Source organism: Monodelphis domestica, chromosome 2, assembly GCF_027887165.1.
Source record: "Monodelphis domestica isolate mMonDom1 chromosome 2, mMonDom1.pri, whole genome shotgun sequence".
Classification (NCBI taxonomy): domain Eukaryota; kingdom Metazoa; phylum Chordata; class Mammalia; order Didelphimorphia; family Didelphidae; genus Monodelphis; species Monodelphis domestica.
The window spans coordinates 534216797-534243422 of record NC_077228.1 but is presented as its reverse complement, the minus strand read 5'-3'; the positions used below and the strand labels follow the sequence as shown (position 1 = coordinate 534243422).

Here is a 26626-nt window from a genome sequence, read left to right as displayed (position 1 = left end):
CAACTCAACATTTTCCCATGTCTATTACATTCAAGAAGTTTCTCTTCAGTATGAATTCCCTAATGGTCAAAAGCTGTCAAGTCCTCGAAAGCAGTGATGGTGAACCTTTTAGAGACCATATGCAATACTCTTCCCTGCCCTCAGACTGCATTCTGTGTCTCCATCCCCCCAACCCCCATCTAATCCACAGAGGAGAGGGAGTTAAGGCGTTACATATGCAGCTGCTTAACTTTATTTGTGGTTTGAGATTTCACCTATAATAAGATGCATTCCTCCACAGTATTTTTAAGTAAAAGGAAATGTTTATTATTACTATGCAAAGATTCATCAGTTTACCTTACAATAGAAAGCATAACTGAATCAAGAGAAAGCATAAATGAATCAATAGAAAGCATGAATGAATATAACACCACCAGCAATAATAAGAGATAGAAAATACAGATACATCATCAAATGGGGGAAACACCAACACCTGAATATTTTAGCTGAGGGTGGGGGGTCCCAGGGCTCAACATTCAAGGTCTCATTTGGAAAAGCCCCAGGCAAAAGCAACCTTTTCCATGGGTGAGGCTCCAAAGTCCACATTCCAGAAGAAGGTTTTATTGACCTCAAAACAAAGATGGCATTTTTCCAACTATACTTTGCATCACTATGTCAAGGGTCCCAGTAACCTGGTCAAGATCCCGAGCCCCCAGAATCGGCCAGGCAAAACATGTCTCAAAATTTAATCAACAGTCATGAAGACGACACATTTTGTGTGACAAGAGTTGATCTCCCAGAAGTATGTTTATCTTCCAAACAGTCAGAAACCTTTGGAAGCTGCTGAGGACTCTGGCCAAAGTTCAAAGCAGCCCCAGTATCTGCTGGTAAATGTGAGGCCTATGATATACAACAGGGAAGATTTACTAAAATTTTACTTTAATGCTTAAGGAAGAGAGAGAAAGGAGTGGCCCAAGCTCTCATCTCAGGAGAGGGAGTAAGCAGCACTTCCATTAGGCTGCTAGGGAGAAGAGTGGGGAGGTACAGTGGAGAAGGGTAAAGGAGCACCTCTGCCAGAGTCCCTCTGGTTTTCTAGTAACTAATTCTGGATGGCAACACACCCATGCCCCACAGAGAAGTCTCTGTTTGCCATCTTTGCCATGTGTGCCATAGGCTTGCCATCACAGCTCTAACGTCTTTTTCAAATCTATCACTTTCAAATGGTTTCCCTCTAGTGTGAGTTTGCTGGTGGGTAATAAGATTTTCCTTAGGACTAAATGTTTTACCACGTTCATTACATTCAAATGGACTGAATTTTCTGATGGAGAATAAATGTTCTCATGTGGCTAAAGGTTTTCTTATATTCATTATATTCTATGATTTCTCTCCAGTATGAATTCTCTTATGGTTAAAAAGATTTGTCTTACAACTAAAAGTTTTCCACATTTATTGCACTCAAATGGTTTCTTCCCACTATGAGTACTATGGTGAATAATATGATGTCCCTTTTGATGAAAAGCTTTCCCACATTCATTACATTCAAATGATTACTCTGCAGTATGAATACTTAAAGGATATCAAGAATTGCCTTCCAGCTAAAGGCTTTCCTGTATTTATGACCCTGATTTCTCTTCAGTGTGAGTTCTCTGATGTTTTAAAAGGTGTTGTCTTACACTGAAAGTTTTTCCATATTTGTTACATTCAAATAGTTTCTCTCCAGTATGAGTACTCTGATGAATAGTAAGATGTCCCTTTTGATTAAAAGCTTTCCCACATTCATTACATTCAAATGGTTTCTCTCCAGTATGAGTCATTTGATGCCTGACAAGTAATTTTTTACCCTGAAAATTTTCCCACATTCTTTACATTGAAATGGTTTCTCTCCAGTGTGAGTTCCCTGATGGCAAATAAGATGATCTTTCCTGTTAAAAGGTTTCCCACATTCATTTCATTCAATTGGCATCTTTCTAGTATGAGTTCTCTGATGAGTAACAAGACTACTCCTTTGGGTAAAGGCTTTCCCACATTCATTACATTCACATTGTTTCTTCTCAGTATGAGTTCTCTGATGGGTAATGAGGAGTTCCTTTGAAAAGAAAGATTTCCCCCGCTGACTACACAGAAAGTGTTTTGGTCCAGCATGAATTCTCTGATGAATAAGAACTGTTCCATCATTAGTACATACAAAAAGTTTTCCTCTAATATTAATTCTTTTATGTGTAAGAAAGTGTCTCCTTTCACTAAAACCTTTCCTCCATTTATTATAGGCATGGTCTTTATTTTGAATATCAACTCTCTTGTGTTTGGGTGAGCTTTTCTGGTAGATGAAGGCTTTCTCACAACAATTATATATATAGTGCTTATCTTCTTTCTGAATTTTCCAATCTGCATTAAAAATTAATTTGCTGTCAATGACTTTTCTGTATTCTGTAGTTTTATTCCAGCATGCATCCCTTTCAAGTTAATTATATCTGAGGGGTATCTGAAAGGTTTCTTCCATGTACAAGTTCCTCCTTGAGAACATATCACATATGTAAGTAAGATCCCTGAAGCTCTTTCCAAGCCTCTTTTATTTAGAGAAACTTTTCTCCAAAGCTCTTCTCCATGGAGCAGTCAGAGCTGACTTCAGCCTGAAATGTCTCTCGAATGTATTACACTGAAGTACACACACTTTATTCAAACTTACTCCAGGACCCTGTTGTTACTTTTCTAGATTTCCCCTTCTGGTTGTCCTTCTGTTACTCTAACTTATTATCACAGATCCCAACTTCTCTCATCTTAGAATGCCAAATCGTATTTTTTCTCAATTTTTGATGAGATAATGGGTCCAAACAGATGGTTTGTTTCGGACTTGAATCCTTTTCACTCCTTTTCCCTTTGATAACAGAATATAAAACACATAAAATAATTTAAGTCCTTATTTGTTATTCTGAAAGGAAAGAATCTCAGTTAGAGCCTGTTTTAAATTCCTTCTCTTTCCTCAAGAAGACATACTTATTCCTGTATGAGACTTTATAATGAGACTTATGATACTATAGTAACTTACAAAAAGGAAGAAAAATCAAAACAGACCCTCTCTCTCAAGGAGATAAAATTCTAATGAAGGAGAACACACACATATATATAAACAAAATTAATATAGACTAGATAAAAGGTAGCTAGTGTCTGAGTCTCAGGCAAGAATGGATCACAAAGTAATTCTGACTCCAGGGCTAGCACTAGCAAACCAACTAGATAGATGACCATCAGACCATCAGACCATCAATAGCTATTAAATCAATGGCAAAATATGATTTTGATAATGACAATTCTCAAAAAGCATGGAAAGAATTCTATGAAGTAACAGAAAGGGAAGGCAACAGTGCTACAAAAACTCAAAATCTTGACAAGTATAGAATGATAATCAGCCAGCTGTGGCAATTGTAGCTAGTAAGCTGTCTCCTTTCTTGGAAAACTGTCAGTGTAGAACTCTCTGCAGATACTGCCAGGGACTCTATGAGCACCTTGTAGAAGTCTTTTTATCATCTTTTAAAACTCTATAGTTTCTCTTCTATGTTACCAGAGATGGCTCCATCATGCAGGTTAAGGGGTAAGAGCACATTTTCACATGAAAATGATAAAAAAACTGTAGAATGAGGCACCATTTTGTGATGTGGCAAATGTGTTCATCTCACTTTATTAGATAACACAATTCATTATAATGCAAGTTAGGGTTTGGGGCAAGGGAAAATGGGGAAGTAGGAAGTAAAGCTGGAAACACCCTCTCTAAAAGGTCATGAGAGAGTATCAATAGAGGCCTCACAAGGATACATATAGGGACGTTCAGACGGAACTCTGAGATTAAATGAAATAACAACTCGGGGTTAAAATGCTGAAATAATTCTGTATTTTTACAAAGGAACTAAGAGGTTGTCCTGGAAATTTGTAATTATGTCAACAATCTTCTTGTGCTCCTGTACTTTATATTCAGAAATATTTATGTTTATCGATGGTACTCAAGTTCAGAAAGCCAAAAAAAATTTCAAAGAAGATAAAAGCAAAAGATATCATCTTCTCTTGAAAAAGGACAGCAATTAGTGATATACACAAGAAAAAGTATTCAAATAAAACAATAATCACAAAAATTAAAAAGAAAAAATTTCAGAGATCTATTTCTGGGGGTGGAGTCAAGATAGATGAGTAATCCAGAGCACTTCTGTACAACCATGAGAATCCTCCTCAATCAAGATGAAAATATGTGGAGAAATCCAGAGTCCTAGCCCAGGGAATTCTAGTCTGGGCTTGGGATAGGCACATAGTTCCCACTTTGGGGTGTGAATAAGTATCTAAGTACTAAGTATTAAGTACTGATCTTTTTGCTTAAAGCTCAGGCCAGAGCTCCAAGACAGGACAATCAAGGGTGTGCCTGACTGGATCAAGTACACAGTGAGACCAAAAACTTGAGACTAAGCCTAGGGCTAGAATTTGATCAGCCCTTGACCTGATCAAGATCAGAGTGAAATCAAAGGCTAGCACCTAAATCTGAGGCAATTCTTTAAGCTACCAGCACCTCAAGGGTCAATTGAATAAGCAGGGGGAGGCTCTCAGAGATCTCAGTGCTCAGACCATCACATCATCCCCTCAAGCCTACCTCTAATTAGATAAGAAAAAAAGAACAAACATCCAAAAGAGCATTTAACTCTGAAGAATTTTTATGAAAACAATGAGCAAGATACAGACACAGAAGGGGACAAAGAAAGCAAAGGAAACAGATGCAAAATCCAAAAGAAAAAAATGAATTGGGACACAGACTCAGAAAAGACTTCAAAAACCAATTAAGAGAGGCAGAGGAAAAGTGATACAAAAAGAAACAGGCCAACAGAAAATGGAGAACCAAAAATGGACAGAGGAAAATCAGGCCTTAAAAATCAGAATTGAAAATCTTGAAACTAATGATTTCATAAGAAACCACAATAAAGCAGAATCAACATAATGAAAAAAAGAGGAAAAAATGAAATATCTTATTGAAAAAACAACTGATATAGAGAAAATAGATCTAAGAGAGACAATTTGAGAATTATTGGACTACCTGAAAGCCATGATCAAGAAAAAACCTAGGATATCACACCTCAAGAAATTATCAAAGAGAACTTCCAAGAGTTCCCTGAACAAGAAAATAAAATTGAAATTGTAAGAATTCACAGGTCACCTCCAGATATAAATCCTCAAATGACAACTTCCAGGAATATAATAGTTAAATTGCAGAACCATTAGGAGAAACTTCTTCAAGCAACCAGAAAGAAAACATTCAAATACCATGGACCTACAATCATAATCACACAGGCCCTAGGGTCTTCTACATTAAAGGATCAAAGAGCCTGGAATATGATATTCAGGAAGGCAAAAGGCAAAATATTTGGGTTTACAACCCAGAGTCACCTGAGTATATTCTTTCAGGGGAAAAAATGGACATACAATAAGTCAGAAGATTTCCATGTATTTCTTAGGAAGGTTACAGTTAAAAGAGTGGTTGGTTAAACTGTGACCCCAGAAATATGTTTTCAAATAAAAAATATAGTGGTCACCATGGGAAAATTCCCAAATATTAAATATACCCAAGTCAACTGAGTTTTATGGAGATTTTTATTAATACAAATAAAGAATTAATGAGAGAGAGAGAGAGAGAGAGAGAGAGAGAGAGAGAGAGAGAGAGAGAGAGAGAGAGAGAAGAGGAAATAATGAGAAAAGGGGTAGGCCAGCCTAGTCTTAAGCCTTAAGAGAGAGATCAGTCAGTCTTTAATCCACTCACCACAAGATTTGTCCCAAGCAAGATTCTAATGTTCAGAGAGACCCACCAGTTCAGCTCCTCAGCTCAACTCAGTTCAGCCATCAAGCCCTCCAATTCAGCTTTGGCAAGCTCTCTCTCCAGAGGCCAAAACGTCTTCCTTTTAAAGAAAATTTTCTCCTATGTCACCTACCCTACGTTCTCACATCTACCAATCACAGTAGATGTTTTCACAGGACTGACCATTCTTAATTCGCATCTGAGTAGACTAAACCTTTGAGTAATTCACACCTGAGTAGACTAAAACCTCAAACCTCTTTTGTTAAGCTTGTCCCTTGCAAGTTTGCAAGTTGCCTGACCTTCATAGGTACTTAGCACCTTTTTGTATTAGATCTAAAAATAGACCCAGCTTAAGGTTTTTTAGCTTTACTTTAAGTATGGGTTAAGTACTTTTCATTGTTCAGTAAAGAGTTTACAACTTTATCTTCCCCTAAAGTATACTTAAGTATGGGTGGAGTAGAGTTCTCACATTCCTGATCAAGTACCTTCATTGTTTAAAATGGCAAATGGTCTTAACCAAATCTTCTGAAGTAGAGTCTCAGAATTTTTAAGATTCACAGGAACAAGCCAGACCTAAACAAAAAATTTGAAGTCTAAACAGGAGACACAAGAGAAGCCTAAAAAGGTAAATAAGGATTGAGAAAATTTAAGGTATTCATCAAGGTCAAAATCTTTATGTTCACATAATTCTCAAAAATTAATCTTAGTAGAGAAAATAGAAGGAATTTATACAGAAAGAGGGTGGGTAAGTAAGCTGACTATGATGATATGATGTACATGATAATAAAGGATGATATATGTATGTAAATGTGATCATACAAAATGATATGTATGTAAGATATGTATGCATAGGAATGATATATAAAAAAATCAAGAGGTGAGAGGATTGCACTGAAAGAAAAGGGAAGGGAGAGATAGACTGCAGTAAATTCTATAACATAAAGAGGTGTGAAAAATTACTTCAGAGAGGGGAGCATAAGGGTAATGAGGGATAATGCTTAAACTTTACTCTCATCATAACTGGCTACAGAGGGGAAAAAGTATACTCAGTGGGGTATAGCATTCTATCACCATATAGAGAAGTAGAAGGAGAATAAGACAAAAGAAAGACGACATAATGGAAGAGAGGGGTAGGTGTGTGTGGGTGACAAAAAGCAAAATATTGGTGAGGAAGAACAGAGTGAAAGACAATGTAGCAGGATCTAAAGGGTATAATAAGATGGATGGTAATAGACAGTTAGTAATCAGAATTCTAAATGTGAAAGAGATGAACTCACCCACAAAACAGAAGAGAGCAGAGTGGATTAAAATGGAGAATCCTGTTATATGTAGTCACAAGAAACAAATTTGGTGGTTCCAGGCACTCCTCCATTGCAAGTGGGTCAGGACCCTGCCTAGTCTTCCTCTGGCCCCACCCTTCCCCTCCCCTGAGTGCTGTGGGGGAATGGGGGTTCTGCCACATGAAGAGTGGCTACTGCCCACCAGCCAGCCTGCCTGCCCAGCTCCTCCCTGACCCAGCTGGAGCACCACAGGCCCCAGTCATTTGGAGCACACTGTCCAATGCTCACCACCCCACCTGAAGACATGGGGCTCCTGGGCCCTGATGAGCACTGAGTCTGTGGGCAGCTACATGTGTCAGTGGTGACACATGTGTCATAGGTTTGCCATCATGGTAATATACAGTAAAACCAACCTTCTTTGTAAAGGACTTCTAACATTGATTTCAGTCATAAGATTTTTCTATAGTGCAGATTCTCTGATGAAGTACAGAAAGACTGGATCTCTGTCTAAAAGCCTTTTCACAGTGATTACATTCAAAAGGATTCTCTCTCCCATGGATTCTCTGATGGATATCAGTATTCTTCTGATAGCTGACAGATTTTCCATTCTGATAACATTCACAAAGTTTAGCTCCAGCTTGGATTCTCTGACATTGATTAAAATTCCTTGGCGACCTTAAATTAATATATATCAGTCTTTAAAAAGTGATTTCCTTGTCACAGAAGGTTAAGGAGGTTGGGGCTACCTCAGTGGATTGAGAGCCAGGGCTAAAGACAGGAGGTCTTGGGTTCAACTCTGGTCTCAGACACTTTCCAGCTGTGTGACCCTGGGCAAGTCTCTTAACCCCCATTGCCTGGCCCATACCACTTTTCTTCCTTGGAGCCAATACACAGTATTGACTCCAAGACAGACGGTAAGGGTTTCAAAAAAAAGAAGATTAAGGAGGGATGTAAGTGTGACTCTGGGCAAATCCCTTAGCCCTAATTGTCAACACTACTCTTCTGCCTTAGATCTCATACTTAGAATTGCTTCTATGGTAAGTATTTATGTTAAAAAAAAAAAAAGAATCAGTACTAAAGTACTAATTAATGGTTCCACGGTAGAAGAGCAGTAAGGACTAGGCAATGAGGGTTTAGTGATATGCCCAGGGTCACCCAGTTAGGGAGTGTCTGAGGTCAGATTGGATCTGAGGACCTCTCCTGTCCAGGCCTGGCTCTCTATCTCCTGAGCCACCTAGCTGCCCCCTCAGTAGTGATTTTCAGATAGAAAGTAAGGGTTTAAAAAGAGAGACAGACAGAGAGAGAGAGGAAGACAGACAGAGAGAGGGAGGCAGAGACAGAGAGACACAGAGAGGGAGGTAGAGACAGAGAGACACAGAGAGGGAGGCGGAGACAGGCAGACAGAGAGGGAGACAGATAGAGGGGCGATAAAGAGAGAGACAGAGACAGAGAGGCACAGAGAGAGGCAGAGTGAGAGACCTGATTCAGACAGTTTTTCCTCAGCCATATCATTCCCAAGTTTTCTCCCCATGGAGATACTCTGGTGCACAGTAAGCCTGGGCCTCCGGGTGAATGTTTTACCACACTGATTACATTCCTAGGGTTTCCCTCCAGTGTGGATTCTCTGCTGTACATCACAGGCACCATCACCAGTGGATCTTTGCTTCTGAGTTTCTTCCCCAGAAAGGCTGAGCTCTGCAGTGAGAAAATCTACAGACACGAATGGGCTGAATCAGTCATTTCACAGCGCCATTAGCTCCCCACTGCAGGATGCCCTCATGAGCAGAGTTTCACCCCAATCCCATGGATCCTTGCCAACCTGGAGCCCAGGCAAGGCGAGCTTTCTCCAATGCCAGCTCAGGGGGGGCCAAGCCTTGAGCTCCAAGCCTGAGCGGGGACGTGCTCTGTCCAGGTTACCAGGCACGTGGGCTCCCTGGCTTTCCTTTCACCCCGTCTGCAGTCTCCATCCTCTCTACCGGGATATTAAGCCCTTTGGTGCTGACTGTTCTCCCGGAAGCAGGATGTCATTTCCTTGGGATCACTTTCCAGGGGATCTTTTCTGTGGAGTTATCTGAGGGCACGTGACCAATGACTGCACCCTTTTTGTACTGACCTGAACTGTAAAATATTTGCTTTTTGGAAGGGCCATTTCTTATTTCTTTTTTTAACATTTATATTTCGGGGGGCTGCTGGGTGGCTGAGTGGGGAGTGCCAGGCCTGGAGCGGGGGAGGGGGGTCTTGGGCTCGAATCTGGCCTCAGACCCTTCCTCTGTTGCAGCACAGTAGGTCCTCGGGGCTTCAGGACCAGAGTCCGTGGTGTCCATCTTTAGTCAAAGGAGAGAATATGCGTGAGGCCGGATGCCTGGGCCCAAGGGGGCCGGCAGGGAAGGGTCGTTGTCCGTGGGAGTCCGTGGAACTCCCTTGTGATCGTGATATTGGGGGCTTCTGCCGCTCTGCCAGAGAGATCGGACAGGAGCCGGGTCTACAGGGGTTAGAGCTGGTGAAGACCCGCAGGGCTGAAGAGGGGCCGGGACACGGATCCGGTGCAACAATCCAATGGTCTCGGTGGCTGTCACTCCATCCTTCCAGTTCAGACTCTCAGGCCAGAATATGGAGCACCAGCCTGAAGGCTCAGGGATGTTTGTGGTCACCAAGCCGAACCTGCCCTTTTTCCAGAGGAGGAAACTGAGGCCTGAGGCCGAACAGGATCTTGATTGGGCCAGTCAGTTACATCCCTCTTTAACCTTCTTAATCAAAGCCAGAGAATCTAAGCTAGAGATAACTGGGACAGGACAAAGCCTTCGTTCCCCTGCCAAGAAGGAAGGGGAGGAGCGGAGTGGAAAGGCAACCCGGTGCCTGAAGGGGGCTGAAGGTGGGAGGGGAAATGGAGGCGCGACTCAGACTATGTATCCCAGAATGCCCGCTGAAGTCTGGTCACAGGGGCGGGGCTTTACGGGATTGCTTCATCTGGCTGTCCATCTAGCCTGCTGTGGCCCTGCCCTGTTACGGAAGCTGGCAGAGTCACGTGAGCGAGATTCCGGGAGGAGTGCACATGCGTATTCCTGCTCTGGGCTCTGACTGCTCCATCCTAGGGAAGCTTGCGTGGTCCGTGGAAGAGGGAGGGCAGGAATGCCCGCCGGTCTGTCATTCGTTGGGTGAGAATTGCAGTGCGCACACGCAACCCAGTTGACTATCCCCCTCCCCCTCTTCACTATAGATTCTGGGGTGAATCTGGGAAGGCGGGTTGGGGAGGGAAGAGCGAAGGGAAACACGTGTGTGGCTGTGGGCTGGGTCTGTGTGCTTGGGGGAGGGGAGCTCGGGAGGGTGCACACGCGGGCGAAGGGTGTTGTGCTCATCCTTCCACAAGGTGATCTCCCCTCTCTTTCCCAGGAAGAACTGTTTCCTCCTGCCCCTCCCCCACCCTCATGTTTGCTCCCTGAGCCTTTGTCTGTCCTCGCTCTACGGAAGCCCCTCCGGGCTCCCCTGAAGACCCGACGAGGGACCTGCCTGTCCCGTGACCTCTCCCTCCCCTGGTAGTGTGGCAGCGTGACCTCTCCCCACCCAAGTCCCTCTCACTTCCTTCCAGCCGCCTCTTTCCCTTCTATGTGCCGGGCACAGTAGTAGGTGCTTCCTCCATAGCCCTGGGAAGTGGAGCTTTCTCTTGTTCAGTGGTTTTTCTGTCTCTTCTCACTTTTCATGACTCTGTTTAGGGTTTTCTTGCAAAGATAATGGAGCATCCGGCCATTTCTTTCTCCAGCTAAAGGGGAAACTGAGGCAAATAGAGTTAAGTAATTTGCCCAGGGTCACAGAAGCCAGTAAATATCTATGGCTTCATTTGAACTCAGATCTCCCTAACTCCTGACCCTGCACTCAGTACCCTGTGCAGAAGGAGTGGCACAGGATGGAGCTGAGCAGTCCAACCGGTGGAACCATCAGCCTGGAGGGCCTGAAGACAGACTGAGATTTACCCAGAGGGACTGAAAAGATGGAGGTAGGAGATGCCAGGTCCAAGCCAGTGAGGGGGCAGGAGGGGATGATGGTCCAGCAGAGGAGGCTGAGAAGGAACAGCTGGACACAAAGCCACCCAAGGAGAGACAGTGGTCAAGGGTGTCCATGTGAGCGACAGTACCAATATGGCAGACCAGTCATTGGAAAGGGCTGGGAAAAGTGCCACAACAGGTGGTAACAAGAGAGGGGAGGGAGGGATAGGGAGGGGGGGAGAGGGAGGGAGAGAGAGACAGAGGGAGAGACAGAGACAGAGAGAGACAGAGGGAGAGAGAGAGACATGAAGGGAGAGAAGGAGGGAGGGAGCGAAGGAGAGGAAGAAAGGGCATGTGGGATGCAGAAGGCAGGGAAAGGAGAGGACAGTCTGGTATTCTATCACTGTGAAGATCAGTGGACAGAAGGAGGCCCGCAGGGCTGGTGGATGCTTGGACTGACCAGCAGCTCTGGGCATGTGTGAGGGCACCAGGAATTGGGGAAGGTGGAAGCTCTGAGATGGGGCAGAAATGTGGGCAGGGTGGCAGGGGAGACAGAGGGAAGGAGAACACACACTCCTTCTGTACAAGGTACTGAGTGCAGGGTCAGGAGTTAGGGAGATCCGAGTTCAAATGCAGCCTTGCTTCTGTGACCCTGGGCAAATTACTTAACTGTATTTGCCTCAGTTTGCCCTTTAGCTGGAGAAAGAAATGGCCGCCTGTTCCATTATCTTTCCAAGAAAACCCTCAACAGGGTCATGAAGAGTGAGAAGAGACAGAAAAACCACTGAACAAGAGAAAGCTCCACTTCCCAGGGCTATGGAGGAAGCACCTACTACTGTGCCCGGCACATAGAAGGGAAAGAGGCGGCTGGAAGGAAGTGAGAGGGACTTGGTGGGGAGAGGTCACGCCACCACATTACCGGGGGTGGGAGAGGTCATGGGACAGCCTGGTCCTACGTTAGGTCTTCAGGGGAGCCTGGAGGGGGTTCTGTAGAGGGAGGACAAAACCTCAGTGAGCAAAGAACCTGGAGGAACTCTTATCATAGCTCAGCTTCAATATATCAGGGTCATCAATAGATTAGAAAGCTAAGTAACTTTCTACATCTTTCCTACCTTTCCCTCTCGTTACTACTACTACTACTACTACTACTACTACTACTACTACTACTACTACTACTACTACTACTACTACTACTACTACTACTACTACTACTTCTACTTCTACTTCTACTTCTACTTCTACTACTATGATTTAATAAAATTATAAAAATACTAGCAGTCTCATAATTTAATTTTAATTATTACAGGGTTCTCCCTATAGGATATGTGGCCTTGAGTGTTCTTATCTAATGAGACCATATTTATTTAGACTTTTCTAAAAGTCTAAATAAATATGTCTCTGTCTCTCTCTCTCTCCCCCCTCCCCATCTCTCCCCTCTCTTGTTACCACCTGTTGTGGCACTTTTCCCAGCCCTTCCCAATTACTGGTCGGCCATATTGGTACTGTTGCTCACATGGACACCCTTGACCACTTTCTCTCCTTGGGTGGCTTTGTGTCCACCTGCCCCTTTTCAGCCTCCTCTGCTGGACCATCTTCCCCTCCTGCCCCTTCAGTGGCTGGGACCTGGCATCTCCTTCCTCCATCTTTTCAGTCCCTAGGGGTAAATCTCAGTCTGTCTTCATACTGTCAAGGCTGATGGTTCCACCTTTTGCTCTGCTCAGCTCCATCCTGTGCCACTCCATGGAGCACTGATTCTGGAGGTGGAAGTTCTGGGTTCACATCCTGGGACTCAGTTTCCTGATGTGTAAAATCAGGGGCTTCCACTAGACACCTCAGAGGACCCCTTTCCCTCTCAATCTCAGAATTTCTTCATAAAATCCACTCCTAACTTCAGACAGTCATGTGGGCAGCTTTGGAATGCTGGGCAGTGCCTCCGTCTCTTTTCTCTTAACCTCCATGCACTGGGCAGGTCTTACCTTCTGTGTCCACCATCGGTCTTCTTTCTGTCCCCTCCTTTCCCCACACACCCGACCCCTCACTCCTGTGCTTCAGGACCCTCGTGGGCCTCCTTTTCCCAAGACTTTACCACCTCTGAGGCACACAACCAGCCAAGGGCTTTATGGCACTCTTCCACTCCAGAAAGTCCACTGATTCCCTGCTCCCTCCAGGAAGCATAAATCAGCTCAAGTGTTAGCAGCTAAAGCCCATCCCAGCTGGACTCAAACCTCCCTTCTTCCACCTTTTCCCTTCTTCCTCTCCAGATACGGGATGACCAGCCTTTGCACTTAAGCTCCTGCAGTCTCTGTGCATTTGCCCTGGCTGTGCCCTGTGCCTGGCATGCCCTCTCTGTCCTCCTGCCTCCAGGATCCTTAGAGTCTTTCACTGCTCAGCAAAAGTGTTCCCTCCCTACTGTTGCCTTAAATCTGTTTGGCACAGACCTTTGGCACATCTTGTCTCCCTCCTGGCCCCTGAGCTCTTTCCTTGTCTTTTGTGTTTGCTCTCCCTGTGCCCAGCATGGGGTCTGGCGTGGAGTAGGTGACCAAGAAATGCTTTTTGGTTCATGGATTAATTGGTTGGTGGGTTTCATATGAGTTAGTCCATATTTGTGATATGGAAATCATATTAAAAGTCATATATATTAAATTAAGGTCGCCAAGGAATTCAGCTATGTAATTCCTAAATGAAAACTCAAGTCAGCAGTCAATCTTTTATGGAGTTTTTAATTACAAACAGGAGGGAAAAAGGTATTGGAGAGAGAGAGAGGGAAAAGGGAGAGAAGGTAATAGGGCTTAAATGCCCACTCTGCTTTAGGCTGGGCCAAAAGCCCAAGGCCTTGGAATGTCCAAGGCAAAGAAAAGAGATCAGTCCCTATCACTCACATGACCAAAATGGAGAAACAGTCTCAAGGTTCCTTCCTCCAAGCACCAGGTTCCAACCACCACCTCTCTTCTTCACACAGGAAGAAAAGAACCAGAACCCCTGGGCTGTCCTCTACCTCACTTCCTGTGTCCCCCTGTGCCAATGGTGGCTCTAGCTTAAACCAGGACCGCCCAGAGGTCTGTCCCCTTTGCACGTGTCTGTTGTGGTGATATTCTCAAATAATTAAATCTTGAGCTTTGCTGCAGCCCTTTCTCAATCCTGTTACCTTGAGTAGGGTGGAGATTTTAGTTTCCAAGACCCAATTCTGTCATTCCAAGTATCTCTATTGTTATTGATCAGGAAATAGCTAAATCCCATCCTCTAAGAATGGTTTGAACAGGGTTGAGCAGTTTTGAAATTCACATATTGCATGCTGGAGAGTACCTTGGGGTGCCGTTTGTGCACAAGTGTGTAAGGGTGAAGTCTCAGGTATGTGACAGGATGATCTAGAAGGCCTCTTGGGTAGGTGTTTTCTTGGCCTCTGCTTCTCACCTATTTTCCCACCACCTTACCTGGGAGGCCCTCATGCCCCAAGAAGAATGTGGGCACTCCCTGACTTTGCACGTCCTGCTGCCCCCATCTGCCCAGCAGTAATAATTTATGTGTTCTGGGAATGATTCTCCTTGGAGAGCCCAGGCCCTGTTGGGGTCAGATGAGAGCTGCCCCTGCCTCTCCTGTTGGGGTACTGTTGTTGACATGGGCACTGTACCCCAGAAACCCAGACGAAGTATTATCAGGGGAACTCCCTTTTTTTTTCCTGTTTTTTTTTCAGTTTTTTCCTGACTGAGCCTAAAAACACCCAATGACCCCTCTAGGGTCCTGAGATGACTATCTTCCTTTGATTATCCTCTAGATGGACAGAAAGATGGACCTTCAGACCACACCTTGATCGTATCAGACATCTGTTTGTCCCCTAAAACTAAGGAATCTTTATGTCCCCAGGCAGACCCCAGTATGATCACCCCACCTCATGCCTGAGTGACTAACTGTTGTGGAAAATGTATAAAATCCCCAGAACTGATGTCGTCTGGGGGAATAGCCTGTCCTTTCATGCTGTCCTCCCAGAGAACTGCTCCCCATCTTGCTGTTCCACCTTGCTATCCTCCTTGCCACTTTCGACATTACTTTCTAAATTAATAAATCTCTTTTTGTTTTAAGCTAAGTTTTGGAGTCATTGCATGCTTTCAAAAGGCATCCTTCCAGAACCCCAAAAGGTTCTTCCTGCCCATAACATTGTAAGGAAACTTCAGATACACTGGTGTCTCCTTTGTCCTTTCTACTTTGTGTGCCAAGGCAGGTGCCATGAAAAAGAACCCCCACATGCCCCACCTTCTGGGAATTGCTTTTGGTCCCAAAATGTCCTATCTATAACAAAGTCATCAAGTCAGAGCCCCAGGCATGATCAATCAATTCATTAGGGAATCTGATGGTCACTAATCAACTGGGTCCAAGACCTGGCTCACAGTCCAGGACCCTCTCCTCAGGGTCTCAGGGAGTTTATAGCACTTGGAAGGCTTCCAAAAATAGAACGGGGTGCTACAGTTCCATAACTGGTCTCTGCAGAATTGGGGGAGCTCCTCTGATTGACTAATGGACCCCGACAGCATCAAGAGCCATTTTGTCCACTGTTCTTTTCACAGGTCAGCAATCATATCCTGTCCTGAGACCTCCCCCCGGTTAGGAGACCCTGTCAGCAAGGTCTTGAGCTTGAGTTTGCCATCCATCTGGTCATCTTAGCATGGCTTTGGTCAACAATATGTTAGGATCCAAGAACTCAGTGATGGAGGCTCTTAGGATGGTGTAGTTTTAAATTCAAGGGTCACTTGGGAATGGAGCTAATGCTTCAGGGGTGTGAGGACTGTTGCTAAGGCACAGGAAATCATTTCTTTTTTTTTAATTTTAAATATTTTTTTATGTTTATATGAATCATTATCTCCATGTCCCCTCTTCCCTCCCCCCTCCCAGAACCAACAAGCAAACTGGATTGTACAAATGTTATCACTTGATACCCATTTCTATATTATTCATTTTTGCTATGGAGTGATTTTTTAAAGCCAAAACCCCAAACCATGCATCCATATTTCCATGTGATGAGTGATGTTCTCCGTTTTTCTTTTGAATTTCTACTCCCATAGTTCTTTCTGACAATGCGTATAGCATTCTTTCCCAGAAGTACTTCCCAGAAGTGGCCTGGCTTATTGTACGGCTACTAGTAGGAAAGTTCATTATATTGAATAGTTCCAGGATGTTTTACTTTCTGTGCACAACATTCTCACAGGAGCTAATTTTGAACATCATAGACTTGTGTCAACTTTAGATTACTCCACCCTACTTAGTCTAACAAAATAAGGAATGTCTACACCCATACTTAAGGATTAAGTATCTAGGAGGATGGCCTTTGATAGACATGTGCTAGCAAATGACAATTCAGAAGCAGCTGACAGACCCTGGGCTGTCCCAAGTCAAGCTTAAGCTACTATTGGTACAAGTGAGATGAAGGGAAGTGATATAAAACTGTTTGTATATTTGGTATCAGTTTCTCTCTCCAGACTCTTTTGCGGCAGAGAAGTGGCTGGCGGCAGCCTGCTGAGCGGCATCTTGCTGAGCAGTTTGGCATCTTGGAGTGGCAGCAGCTATTGTCCGGTTTAGTGGTGAGTTTCCCTTGATACTATACTGCAGGAAACCTAGTAACCTAGTTCAGGTGAGGCTCTTCTTTGAGCTCTCTTGGAGTTTAGGCTGACTGCTTTCTCCTTTACCTTCCAAATGCTACCCTCTTAGAGAAAGCCTTTAATCTTCAAAGTCCTTGTGTTGAAGGAATTTGAACTCCCCCTGGCACAGGCCAGGTGGGGGAAATCCTATACCTTTCACTCTCTCTTCTCCTCAATTTCCTCCCTCTATATTGATAAAATCACCATAAATTTCCAAACTGAATTGGGTATTTTATTTGGGATATTCTTTGGTGACCAAATTAATTTACTTTTTCAAATTAATTTACAACCCTAAAATTATCCTTACAATTGTGAATTGATTTTGTGTTAATAGAGCTTCACAAGCTGAGATAAATCCCAAATACAGAATTAACTACTACAACATGAATCTCTTTAATAGATGAAATACAATTAATAAAATCTTTTGATACCTGAAAAGTCTCACCAGTCCTTTGTGAGTTCATACTACTAACTTCCATAACTCTTATTCCTACAGTATTAACTAAGAAAAGGACCTCAAATTTCCTCCTATTCAGCTTAACTCACTAATTATAATCACTGATTCCCATGAAATTGCACTGAAATGAGTACTGATTAAATTGAGTAGGGGTATCAAAATTGTTTTGACATTGCTAATTCTTGCCTTAAATTCACGAATCATTGTTTCCTTCCCAATGTGAGATGTGAGTTTTTTTCTTAAATGAATAAAATTCTTGACCTGCCCAGTTGTATGTTGTGATGATTAAAATAGTGGAAGACTTAAATTGTTGCGGATAAAAGATTTGGAGCCTTAAATTGTGACCGCAGAAAATATGTTTTCAAGATAGTGTCTTGTTTTTAAATCAAATATAAGGTGTTCGCCAGGGTAAAGTTCCAATTATTAAATATACCCAAGTCAGCTGGGTTTTACAGAGATTTTAATTAATACAAAATGAAGAATTAAAGAATGGGAGAGAGAGAGAGAGAAAAGGAAATAATGAGGAAAAGGATAGGCCGGCCCAGGCCAGTCCTGGCCAGCCCAGGCCCAAGCACTAAGAAAGAGATCAGTTAGTCTTTATCCACTCACCATAAGATTTGTGCAAGCAAAGATTCTAATGTTCAGAGAGGCACCAGTTGCAATTCAGACTTCTCAGCTGACTGTCCCGAGAGAGAGACAGTCTCCTCAGAGGGAGTTCCAGACAGAGTCCTCCTCAGAGGGAGTTCCAGCAAGACTGTCCCGGCTTTCAGTTTCTCTTCTCCTTTTAAAGGGAATTTTTTCCTATGTCTCCTTCCCATAGTTCTCACATCTACCAATCACAGTAGACATTTTCCAAAGGACAGACCATCTTAATTCACACCTAAGAAAGCTAAACTTTTTGATTAAGTTCACACCTGAAAACCTCTGAGTAAGTTTTTCACCTCTTTGCTCCTTGCAAATTAACAAGTTGCCTGACCTTTATAGGTACTTAGCATTCTTTTGTATTAGATCTAAAAATAGGCAGAGCTTTAGAACTTATGTCTTACTATAAGTATGGGCTTAAGTGCTTTTAATTGTTTAGCAAGGAGTTTACAACTTTATCTTCCCTTAGGGCTTGCCCAAGTAGGGGTGGAGTAGAGTTCCCATATTCCTGGTCAAGTTCCTTCACTGCCCAAATGGGGAATAGTCTTAACCAAACCTTATGAAGTAGGATCTGAGAATTTTTAAGGTTCACAATGTCCAGCTTCTGATTTCCAATATTGTGATTGTGATTTCAGGGCCCTCCTGTGATCTCCATCCTTTCTCTGGTCTCAGTGGCTCCTAGCAGAGTCCTCAGGAGCCCAGCCCTCAGAGAGAGGGTCAGTTCCCAGCTGGGAATAAGAATCTGGTCCCCAGATCTCTAAGTAACATGATTATCTTTTTACAGGCCTCAGCTTTAGTGCAAGGAGAAGGTGGTGCAGGATTTTCCCCCCAAGGAAGGGAGTACAACGCAGGAGAGTATCCCTGCTCTGCAACCTTTCATCCAGCTCCAGGGCTGTAGTGAAGCAAGTCCTTCTCCCAGCTGGGCAGAAAGGACATGAATGAAGTCAGAGTAATGAGAAAACAAAAAGGATGGGCAAGCATGGGAGATGTGGTCCTGACACGTCAGGAGAAGGGTGAGAATTCCAGGGTCATCAGTGGGGGATGGAATCTTCCCAGTGTGAGAGAACTTTTATCTCTTCCCTCTGGAGAGTGTAATGGCCAGAATGCAAGAGCTAAAAATAAAAGGGTTAAAAATAAACAAAAATCAATTCACAATGAATTTTAGCAATTTGTTCATAAAATGTAGGGAAAGTGAAGGTAGAGAAAAGAGAAAGAAGGTAGAGTAAGAAATTAAATTAATGAGCTTTACTATTGCTTAAGCCCTGGCTTTACTGTGGCAAAGCTCCAGAAGCCCCAACTGGAGGGCCTGAATGTCAATTAAAAGAGATTTTAGCCCAGAGGCCTCCTCCCAGGTGAGGGGCCCCTCCAGAGGCTAGTACCTCCTTCGAGGAAAGCCAAGGAATAGAGCCAGCCTTTTTTCTCGCACCCACACATAGCTCTAATTGAAAATGGGGGCATTCCAAGGTCCTTTGCTGGAGCAGATGCCAGGAAAGGTGAAACAAAGGGTTACTAGGGGCAGTGGTGAGGGCTATTGAACCCTAGACAAAACACATGTTCATGACTTTCTCCAGCAGGAATTGTGAGATCAGCCAGGGTTAGAGAATTTGGTAGAGGGGTGATCTGTCAAGGTGGATGCATATGGGCTTAGGGAGTGAGGATGCTTGTGAGAGCTTTGTCTAGGAGCCACAAAGCAAGGTTGGTCTAGCCTAGGACATCTCCTTATCCTGCTGTGTTTCTCCAGATATAGCTCTTCCCCAAGTCAGCAACATAGAGGAGAAAGAAGGAGGGACTTCTGGAGTCCTGGATGCCAGGTTTCAGGTAAGATCTTGTTACTCTCTTTCTCCTTTGTCCTGTCTCCTCCCTTAGTCTCTCTTTCCTAACATTTCTTTCCTGTCTTCACTCAAATTCATGTTTGGACTCACCCCTCAGTAGATTGAGTAGCTCAATGGATGTGAGGCAGGCCTAGAGATGCGAGGTCCTAGGTTCAAATGTTGCCTCAGACACTTCTCAGACATGTGACCCTGGGTAATTCACTCAACCCCCATTGCCTCACCCTTCCCACTCTTCTGCCTTGGAACCAATACATAGTATTAATTCCAACATGGAAGGTAAGGGTTTAAATTAAAAAAAAAATCAAACAAGAGTGGAGTTGTGGCAAATTTTTAAAAATTAACAGAAAAAAGTCAAGAAGTCACAATAGCAGGATGTGTCAGACAGTTGTAAAGGTGGCATGTTGAACTTGTACAGTTTTAAAAAAGGCAACATAATTGAAATTGGCCTTTTCATATAGAGAGAAGTTATCATTCCATTTGATAAATGTTAAATGAAGAATTATCAAACAATCTTTTGAAATGAAATGGAGATAAGGGGGCAGCTGGGTGGCTCAGTGGACTGAGAGTCAGACCTAGAGACAGGAGGTCCTAGGTTGAAATCTGTCCTCAGACACTTCCCAGCTGTGTGACCCTGGGCAAGTTACTTAAGCCCCATTGCCTAGCCGTTTTCTCTCTTCTGCCTTGGAGCCAATACACAGTATTGGCTCCAAGACAGAAGGTAAGGGTTTAAAAAAAAATGAAATGGAAATGAGAAGGAAGGAGAAAGAAAATGCTGGAGAAACAGAAATTATCCCTTGATGCTGTGTGGAGTTGCCATGATGAAATTTCATGCTTAGTTCATGCTTATAGTTTTGGGGGCTAGCATGAAATGTTGAACAATAGGATGTTGTGATTTGGCAGTTTTAGCTAGAGGAAGGGTTGACAATACAGGGACTCTCTGCTTAGCTGCTGGAATGGTTATGCTGACTTGGGCAAGAGTTTACCCCTGGCCCACAGAGGGAGGTTTTTCTAACCTCCTTCATTCCCCACTTCTACTGTACATGAGGAATCTTCTTCATGCAACTGTATCCTCATCAGGGGATTCAGTGGGAGTCAATTTGATATTACTGGTGAAGGATCATAGCTGGACAGTATAATGGTCAGAAAAGGTGCATTCCTAGATGAGCCCAGAATATGCCTCTGTGACCATCCCAGAATATTCTCTGTCCTTTGTGTACTTTGTCACCATTAAATCCCAGAAGCCTTCTTTTTCCTTAAAAGACAAGTCTCACCCATTTCAGCTCAGAGAAATTCTACTCACCAGTAATCCAGAAACAAATTTCCATTCCTTCAAACAATCTTTTGTGCTCATTTGCCCTCTCTAAGGATTCCTTAAGTCCTATGAATCTACATTATAGCAGTTATTTTTACATATTTTGGCAATAATTAATTTATCACAATTTAGTCACAAAACGTGAACAGGAATGTCAAATTCTTTAGCTCTATAGTAAATACAGAACATGGCTAGATCATATCTTGGTCTTAAGTTTAAAGACTTAAACCCACTTTTCCTTTAAACCTCTTATGATGGAAGGATAGATAAGGATGGAATGCAGTCTTCTTAAGGCTATACTGCTAAAAACCTGTCTTACAAAACTGATCTTTGGCTTTTCTATACAGACTGAAATGACATGATATTTTTGGGGTTCATTGTTGGGAAAAACTCGGGAACTTATACACTGGCTCCTCAGTTCAATATTAAATGAGGCAGAGAGCATGTGGATAATGACAAAATATTTTTAGAGGACTTGTCCTAATTAAGCAGGAATGTGTTCCATTCAGGAATCTTTGACATTCAAGGATGTAGCTGTGGAGTTCACCTGGGAAGAGTGGAGACACCTGGATCCTGCACAGAGGGCCCTGCACACGAATGTGATGTTGGAGAACTATGAGAACCTGGTCTCCATAGGTAAGCAGAACCAGGCCCTGTGAATCAGTGTCAGTATGTTGGAATTTTTGCAAACTCATTTGCTGTAGGCTAAGAAAAAGCTAAATAAATATGGTCTCATTAGATAAGAACATGAAGGGCCACATACCATATAGGGAGAACCCTGTAATAATTAAAATTAAATTATGAGACTGCTAGTATCTTTATAATTTTATTAAATCGTAGTAGTAGTAGTAGTAGTAGTAGTAGCAGTAGTAGTAGTAGTAGTAGTAGTAGTAGTAGTAGTAGTAGTAGTAGTCTTAGTAGTAACTCAGTAGTAACACTACTACTACTACTACTACTACTAATGATGGGAGGGAAAGGTAGGAAAGAGGTAGAAAGTTACTTAGCTTTCTAATCTATTGGTGACTATGATGTATTGAAGCTGAGCAATGACAAGAGTTCCTCCAGGTTCCATGCTCCAACCAGAAGACTTCAAAGACCTCTTGGTCTTCCATTTATAAGGTGTTTTCTCCATCCACTAGCTCTCACACATCACATCTCAGGAACCATCTATAATTTCTTAATTTGCCTGGGCTGCCTAGGGTGCCAATGCCTATGCAATAAATTTCCTGTCTTGTTATTTTCTTAACTTCCATTCTCTGAGGTCTTCTCTATACCTGAATTACTCTGTGGTCTTCGACCTCCAGGTCCCCGAGTTCTGACATTTAAAGAAAAGACAATAATGGAGACAGAAATTCTTTTCCAACAATCCCAAATCTTTTATGGCCAGTAGGGAAAATGTTTCTGTTCTGTGTTTCTGGGAAAGAGGTCGTTGCTTTGTATGATTTGAGCTCCTCTGGCTCCTTTCCTCATGTGCCTTCTCTTCTCTGGAACCTCTCCTTACTGAGGAGTCGTCATCTTGGTAAGAGGAGAATCAGGATAGAGGAGTGTCCCTGAGTAGAGGCACTTAGAGAAGAGAAAGGGCAGGAAGAGAGGATGATTGACAGTGTTAAAGGTGTTGAGGTTCTAGACCATGTTTGAAAAAAGCCATTGGAATTGGCCGTTGAGACATCATCAGTGAGTTTAGAGAGAGCACTTCCTATTGAATGATGAGTTTGGAATCCAGCCTGTAGTGGGTTAAGGAGAGAGTGAGAGGGAAGGAGTTGGAGGCATGTGGTCTGGGTGGGTGGGGGCTCCTCAGGTAGGTTAGCCACAGAAGTGGAGAGGGAGGGGACAGCAGCAGCAGAGACTGGTGGGTCTTCACAAATAGGGGAGAGGTGGCAATGTAGACAGTGGAGAAGCAGAGTGGGAATGACTGAAGATAAGTGGACAGTCTGCAGCAGAACTGAGGACGTAATGGAATATCTTGTGCACATGGAGCAGTCAGCCTTGTTCAGGAGAAAGGCCCCCTCATTATATAAGACAGAGGTGAAGGGAGAGATTGTAAAGATGAAAATTTAGGGGGTACTGATGCAGGTAGAAATTAGTTTCTCTCTGCAAGGAGTATTATATTTTTCGTGGTTTATTGAAGATTAAAATATAAAGACAATGCAAGTAAGAAAGGCATGTGCTAGGTGGGCTGAGAGGCCCAATTCAATTTCACTCACATTATGAGAGACGTGTGTGCTCTAAAACGGAAGTAGAAATGAAAGTAGAAAACCTTTCTTCTTTCCCTTTTTCTCTCTCTTCCTATGATCCGCCACATGGCCAATACCCCCCTTTTTTTACCAGGTAGTCCTGGGTGATGAGTGATCTGCTCTAAGGCTAGGGTTTGTTGGGCAGGCAGGTCACCAGTTGGTCGCGATCTCGGTCAAACAGTGAAACAGTCTGGAGCAGAGACAGGAACGCAGGAAAGCAGGGCCAGGAGCCAGAACAGTCTGAGGTGGTGGGCAAGGCTGGGACCAGGTGAGCGATATCAAACAGGTCCAGATTACAGGCAACAGTAGCTGGGCTAGAAGGGCTGTTACCAGGTGATCGATATTGAATCAAAAAGTCCGAAGTAGAGGGCTGCCGCCAGGAGTTGATCAAGATGGCTTTCTAAAAAAGCATCTTGAAGAAATGTGACTTAAAAAAATTTTCTAGGCAGTAGCTATTAAAAGCTGAACTTAGTAGAGAAAAGAATCAGAAGATTGAGATATTTCATTTTCCCGAAGTCGGTGCCAAACTGTAAAGATTAAAATTTAGGGGGAACTGATGCAGGTAGAAATTAGTTTCTCTCTGCAAGGAGTATTATATTTTAAGAGGTTTGTTGAAGATTAAAATAAAAAGAAAATACAAGTAAGAAAGGCATGTGCTAGGTGGGCCGGAAGGCCCAATTCAATTTCACTCACATCATGAGAGACGTGTCTGCTCCAAAGAGGAAGTAGAAAAGAGGGCCAGTAGTCTTTTACAACCAGGTTAAATACCCCATCTAGCTCTCGGCCCAGGTGAGGTTACAAGGCATTTTGGTAAGTGAGCAAGGACTTTTGGGGAATGGAGTCCCGGGTTCAAATCTCCATTTTTACAATTCCTCGTGTGATCATTTGAAAAACAAAATTTTTTTTTTCCAAAGGATCATGAAAACATAATCAATTTAAGGATTACAATAATTCAAGGATAAGAGAAAAAAAAAGAACAAAACCAATAATTTCTGGACGCATTGACAAAAGGCCAGTTATGGGGAAGTCCCCTTTGGCACAAAAGTATAAATACAAATAAATGTTCAATCAACTACACCCAAAGTTCAATTTGGATTTTTTTGTGTGTGTGTAGCTTGTGATCTGGAGGCATCTTCATGGTGTCTTCTCCAACAGTTCAGTTTCTGGATTCGGAGAGTTCGTATCTTTCTTTACCTAAAATTCTTCTTAAAAGGAATTTAAAGTTTGCAGTTTAAAATAATAATATTTTTTACATTTCCCCGTGTTGTGGGTGATTGAAAAATACAGGAACACTTAGGGATGCATGGCTGAGGTATGAGGTTTTTGAATCAATTGGCAAGAGAAATTAAAAAGATATCAGAAAAATCCAAATAAGAAAGAAAATTTTCTGGATGAAAATATAGACAATCAAAGTCTTATGTGTAAAAACTCCAAGTAAAAGAAAAATAAATCTATACCACCAAGAATGAGATCCATCTCCTCTTCATATCTGGCCATGATCCACTGTGAGTACAAGCAAATGAATTGAGCAAGGTAACATTTTTCATTGTTAAAGAACAGTAGTCCAAATATGTAGTTATCAAAATCCCAGAAATTCTCAATACAGCAATTAATTACAATAGCAAACAAACACACTATCATATTTCACATAAGTTGCTGTATGGCATTTTGTTTTAAAACCTATGAACCGATGGATATTTGTTACAAGTTTTTACAAACGTAGCAAATCTTTCAACCTTGGTATTTAAACATATTTTTAAACAAAGTAAAACTCATTGTGGATTTAGAACGTCATCAAGAAATCTAGATATTCTGGTGGAAGTTAAGTAGTGAGCTAAAAGGGTGCTCCTTTTTTGGAGGCTTTTTAGGGATAGAAATGCCTTGAGATTAACTGCCCCAACTTCCATTCACATATGTAGAAATGCGGGAAGATTGGGGGTTATAATTGTATTTCACTAAAGCTACTAGAATGGGCCATACACCTCGTGTTAGGGGCAGGCAAAAATGACCAGAGATTGTTAAAAAAAATTCCAAAAATCCTGTTTAAAAAACCCTTAAAATCAGTTGCGATATTTAGCACATTAAATTTTCCAAAGGTTGTTATAGCAAGTGTAACCAGTTCTGATGAAGTCCATCTATCCTCTATGTGACAATTTACAAAGTCAAAAATACTAAAGCTGTTTTTTCATATATGGGCTTAATTACAATGATATTTGTTCAATATCGTTATAGGGGAAAAGCAAAAGAAATTAACAGTAGTTAAAACTCAGTACATTAAAATGATTCAGTGCACCAGAATAACCGAACACCCTAATGCAAAAGGCAATAACATGGAAATGAGTGTGGATCGAGGACACATGTGACACCCAGAGGAATCAAGGATTGCCAATGGGAAGGGTGGTGGGAGGCGGGAGAGGAAAAGAAAAATGATCTTTATTTCTAATGAATAATGTTTGAAATGACCAAATAAAATAAGGTTTAAATATTTAAAAAAAAAGAAGAAGAAGAATGGGCAGCCAGGGCTTGACTGGGCACATTTGGTCTGAGAGGTTTTCCCTCTCATTTTGGTTGAAGCAGGAGGAATGCGTGTGGAGCCTGGGGCTCAGAGTGCTAAGGAGAAAGTATAAGGAAAGAAAAGAAAAGAAAAGATCTTTTTAAACTGGCTTTTGAAATGCACAGAAATCCAGAACCAGAAGGCATTGCTGACCAGCAGGATAGCCTTTAATGCTACATGTGGATTTATTGTTTGAGTTTGTATTTATTTTGTTTGGAATTTTTTAATTGTCGGGAAATGTGTATTGTCCTGATTATGACAGACCTTTGGATGACTAGCCTTTGTGTTCATGGACTTTTGACCAATCTTGCCTTGGATTACAACATAGTCCCTCTTCGTTTCCTTACCTGCCTGATTTTCCATTTCTTCTTGATTGATTATTTGTAGCCTGCAGACTGAGAGTTCTGGAACTTTGCATATGATGGCAGATTTTTGACATTCTGATTGATTTTACCAAATGTTTTTATCTTCCCCTTTTTCCTTAAAATTTCTTTTTTTTTTTGATAAGGAATTACTATCTGATAGGGAGAAAGGGTTGGAATATTAAGAGAAACTGAGGTGTTCTGAGAACAGAAGAAATGCACAAAAATTTTATTTTAAAACTTTTGAATTCTCAGATAGCTCTTTGAACTCAGCTCTTTATTCTCTCCGTGTTGCAGGGATTCCAGTTTCCAAACTAGATTTGTTCTTCCTGTTGAAGAGAGAAGATGTACAGAATGAAGAGGGAGAAGCTGGGACAGGAGCTTGTATAGGTGAGTAGTCGAAAAGCAGCTGCTCCTTCAGCATTGAATTTTCTACCCCTCCTTGTAGTTTAATGGTCTTGATGGGATCAGTCCTGGGTCTAGGCAATGAGTCAGTAGCATTGATTAAGCATTTCCTATGGTCTGATCCTGAGGATAAAAGGG

General features: G+C 42.5%; 2 protein-coding genes across 6 annotated transcripts in view; one reads left to right on the top strand and one right to left on the bottom strand.

Moving 5' to 3' along the window:
- Positions 1-26626, bottom strand: part of LOC130453528 (zinc finger protein 260-like) — a 498148-nt gene that overhangs the window by 235265 nt on the left and 236257 nt on the right. The window lies entirely within an intron of this gene.
- Positions 268-26626, top strand: part of LOC103100314 (zinc finger protein 260-like) — a 50411-nt gene continuing 24052 nt past the window's right edge. Inside the window, exons 1-7 of one of the 5 annotated variants that reach the window (XM_056814427.1) lie at positions 10089-10238; positions 14023-14119; positions 16519-16633; positions 18574-18802; positions 19531-19607; positions 21443-21569; positions 26381-26473. In XM_056814427.1, coding sequence (XP_056670405.1) covers positions 18724-18802; positions 19531-19607; positions 21443-21569; positions 26381-26473 — 376 coding nt within the window. In that variant the 5' untranslated portion in view covers positions 10089-10238; positions 14023-14119; positions 16519-16633; positions 18574-18723. Of the gene's footprint in view, positions 10239-10276; positions 10309-12031; positions 14120-16518; positions 16634-18573; positions 18803-19530; positions 19608-21442; positions 21570-26378; positions 26474-26626 lie in introns of those variants that run through there. The other 4 variants (XM_056814429.1, XM_056814428.1, XM_056814426.1 and 1 more) reach the window with 4 other exon arrangements.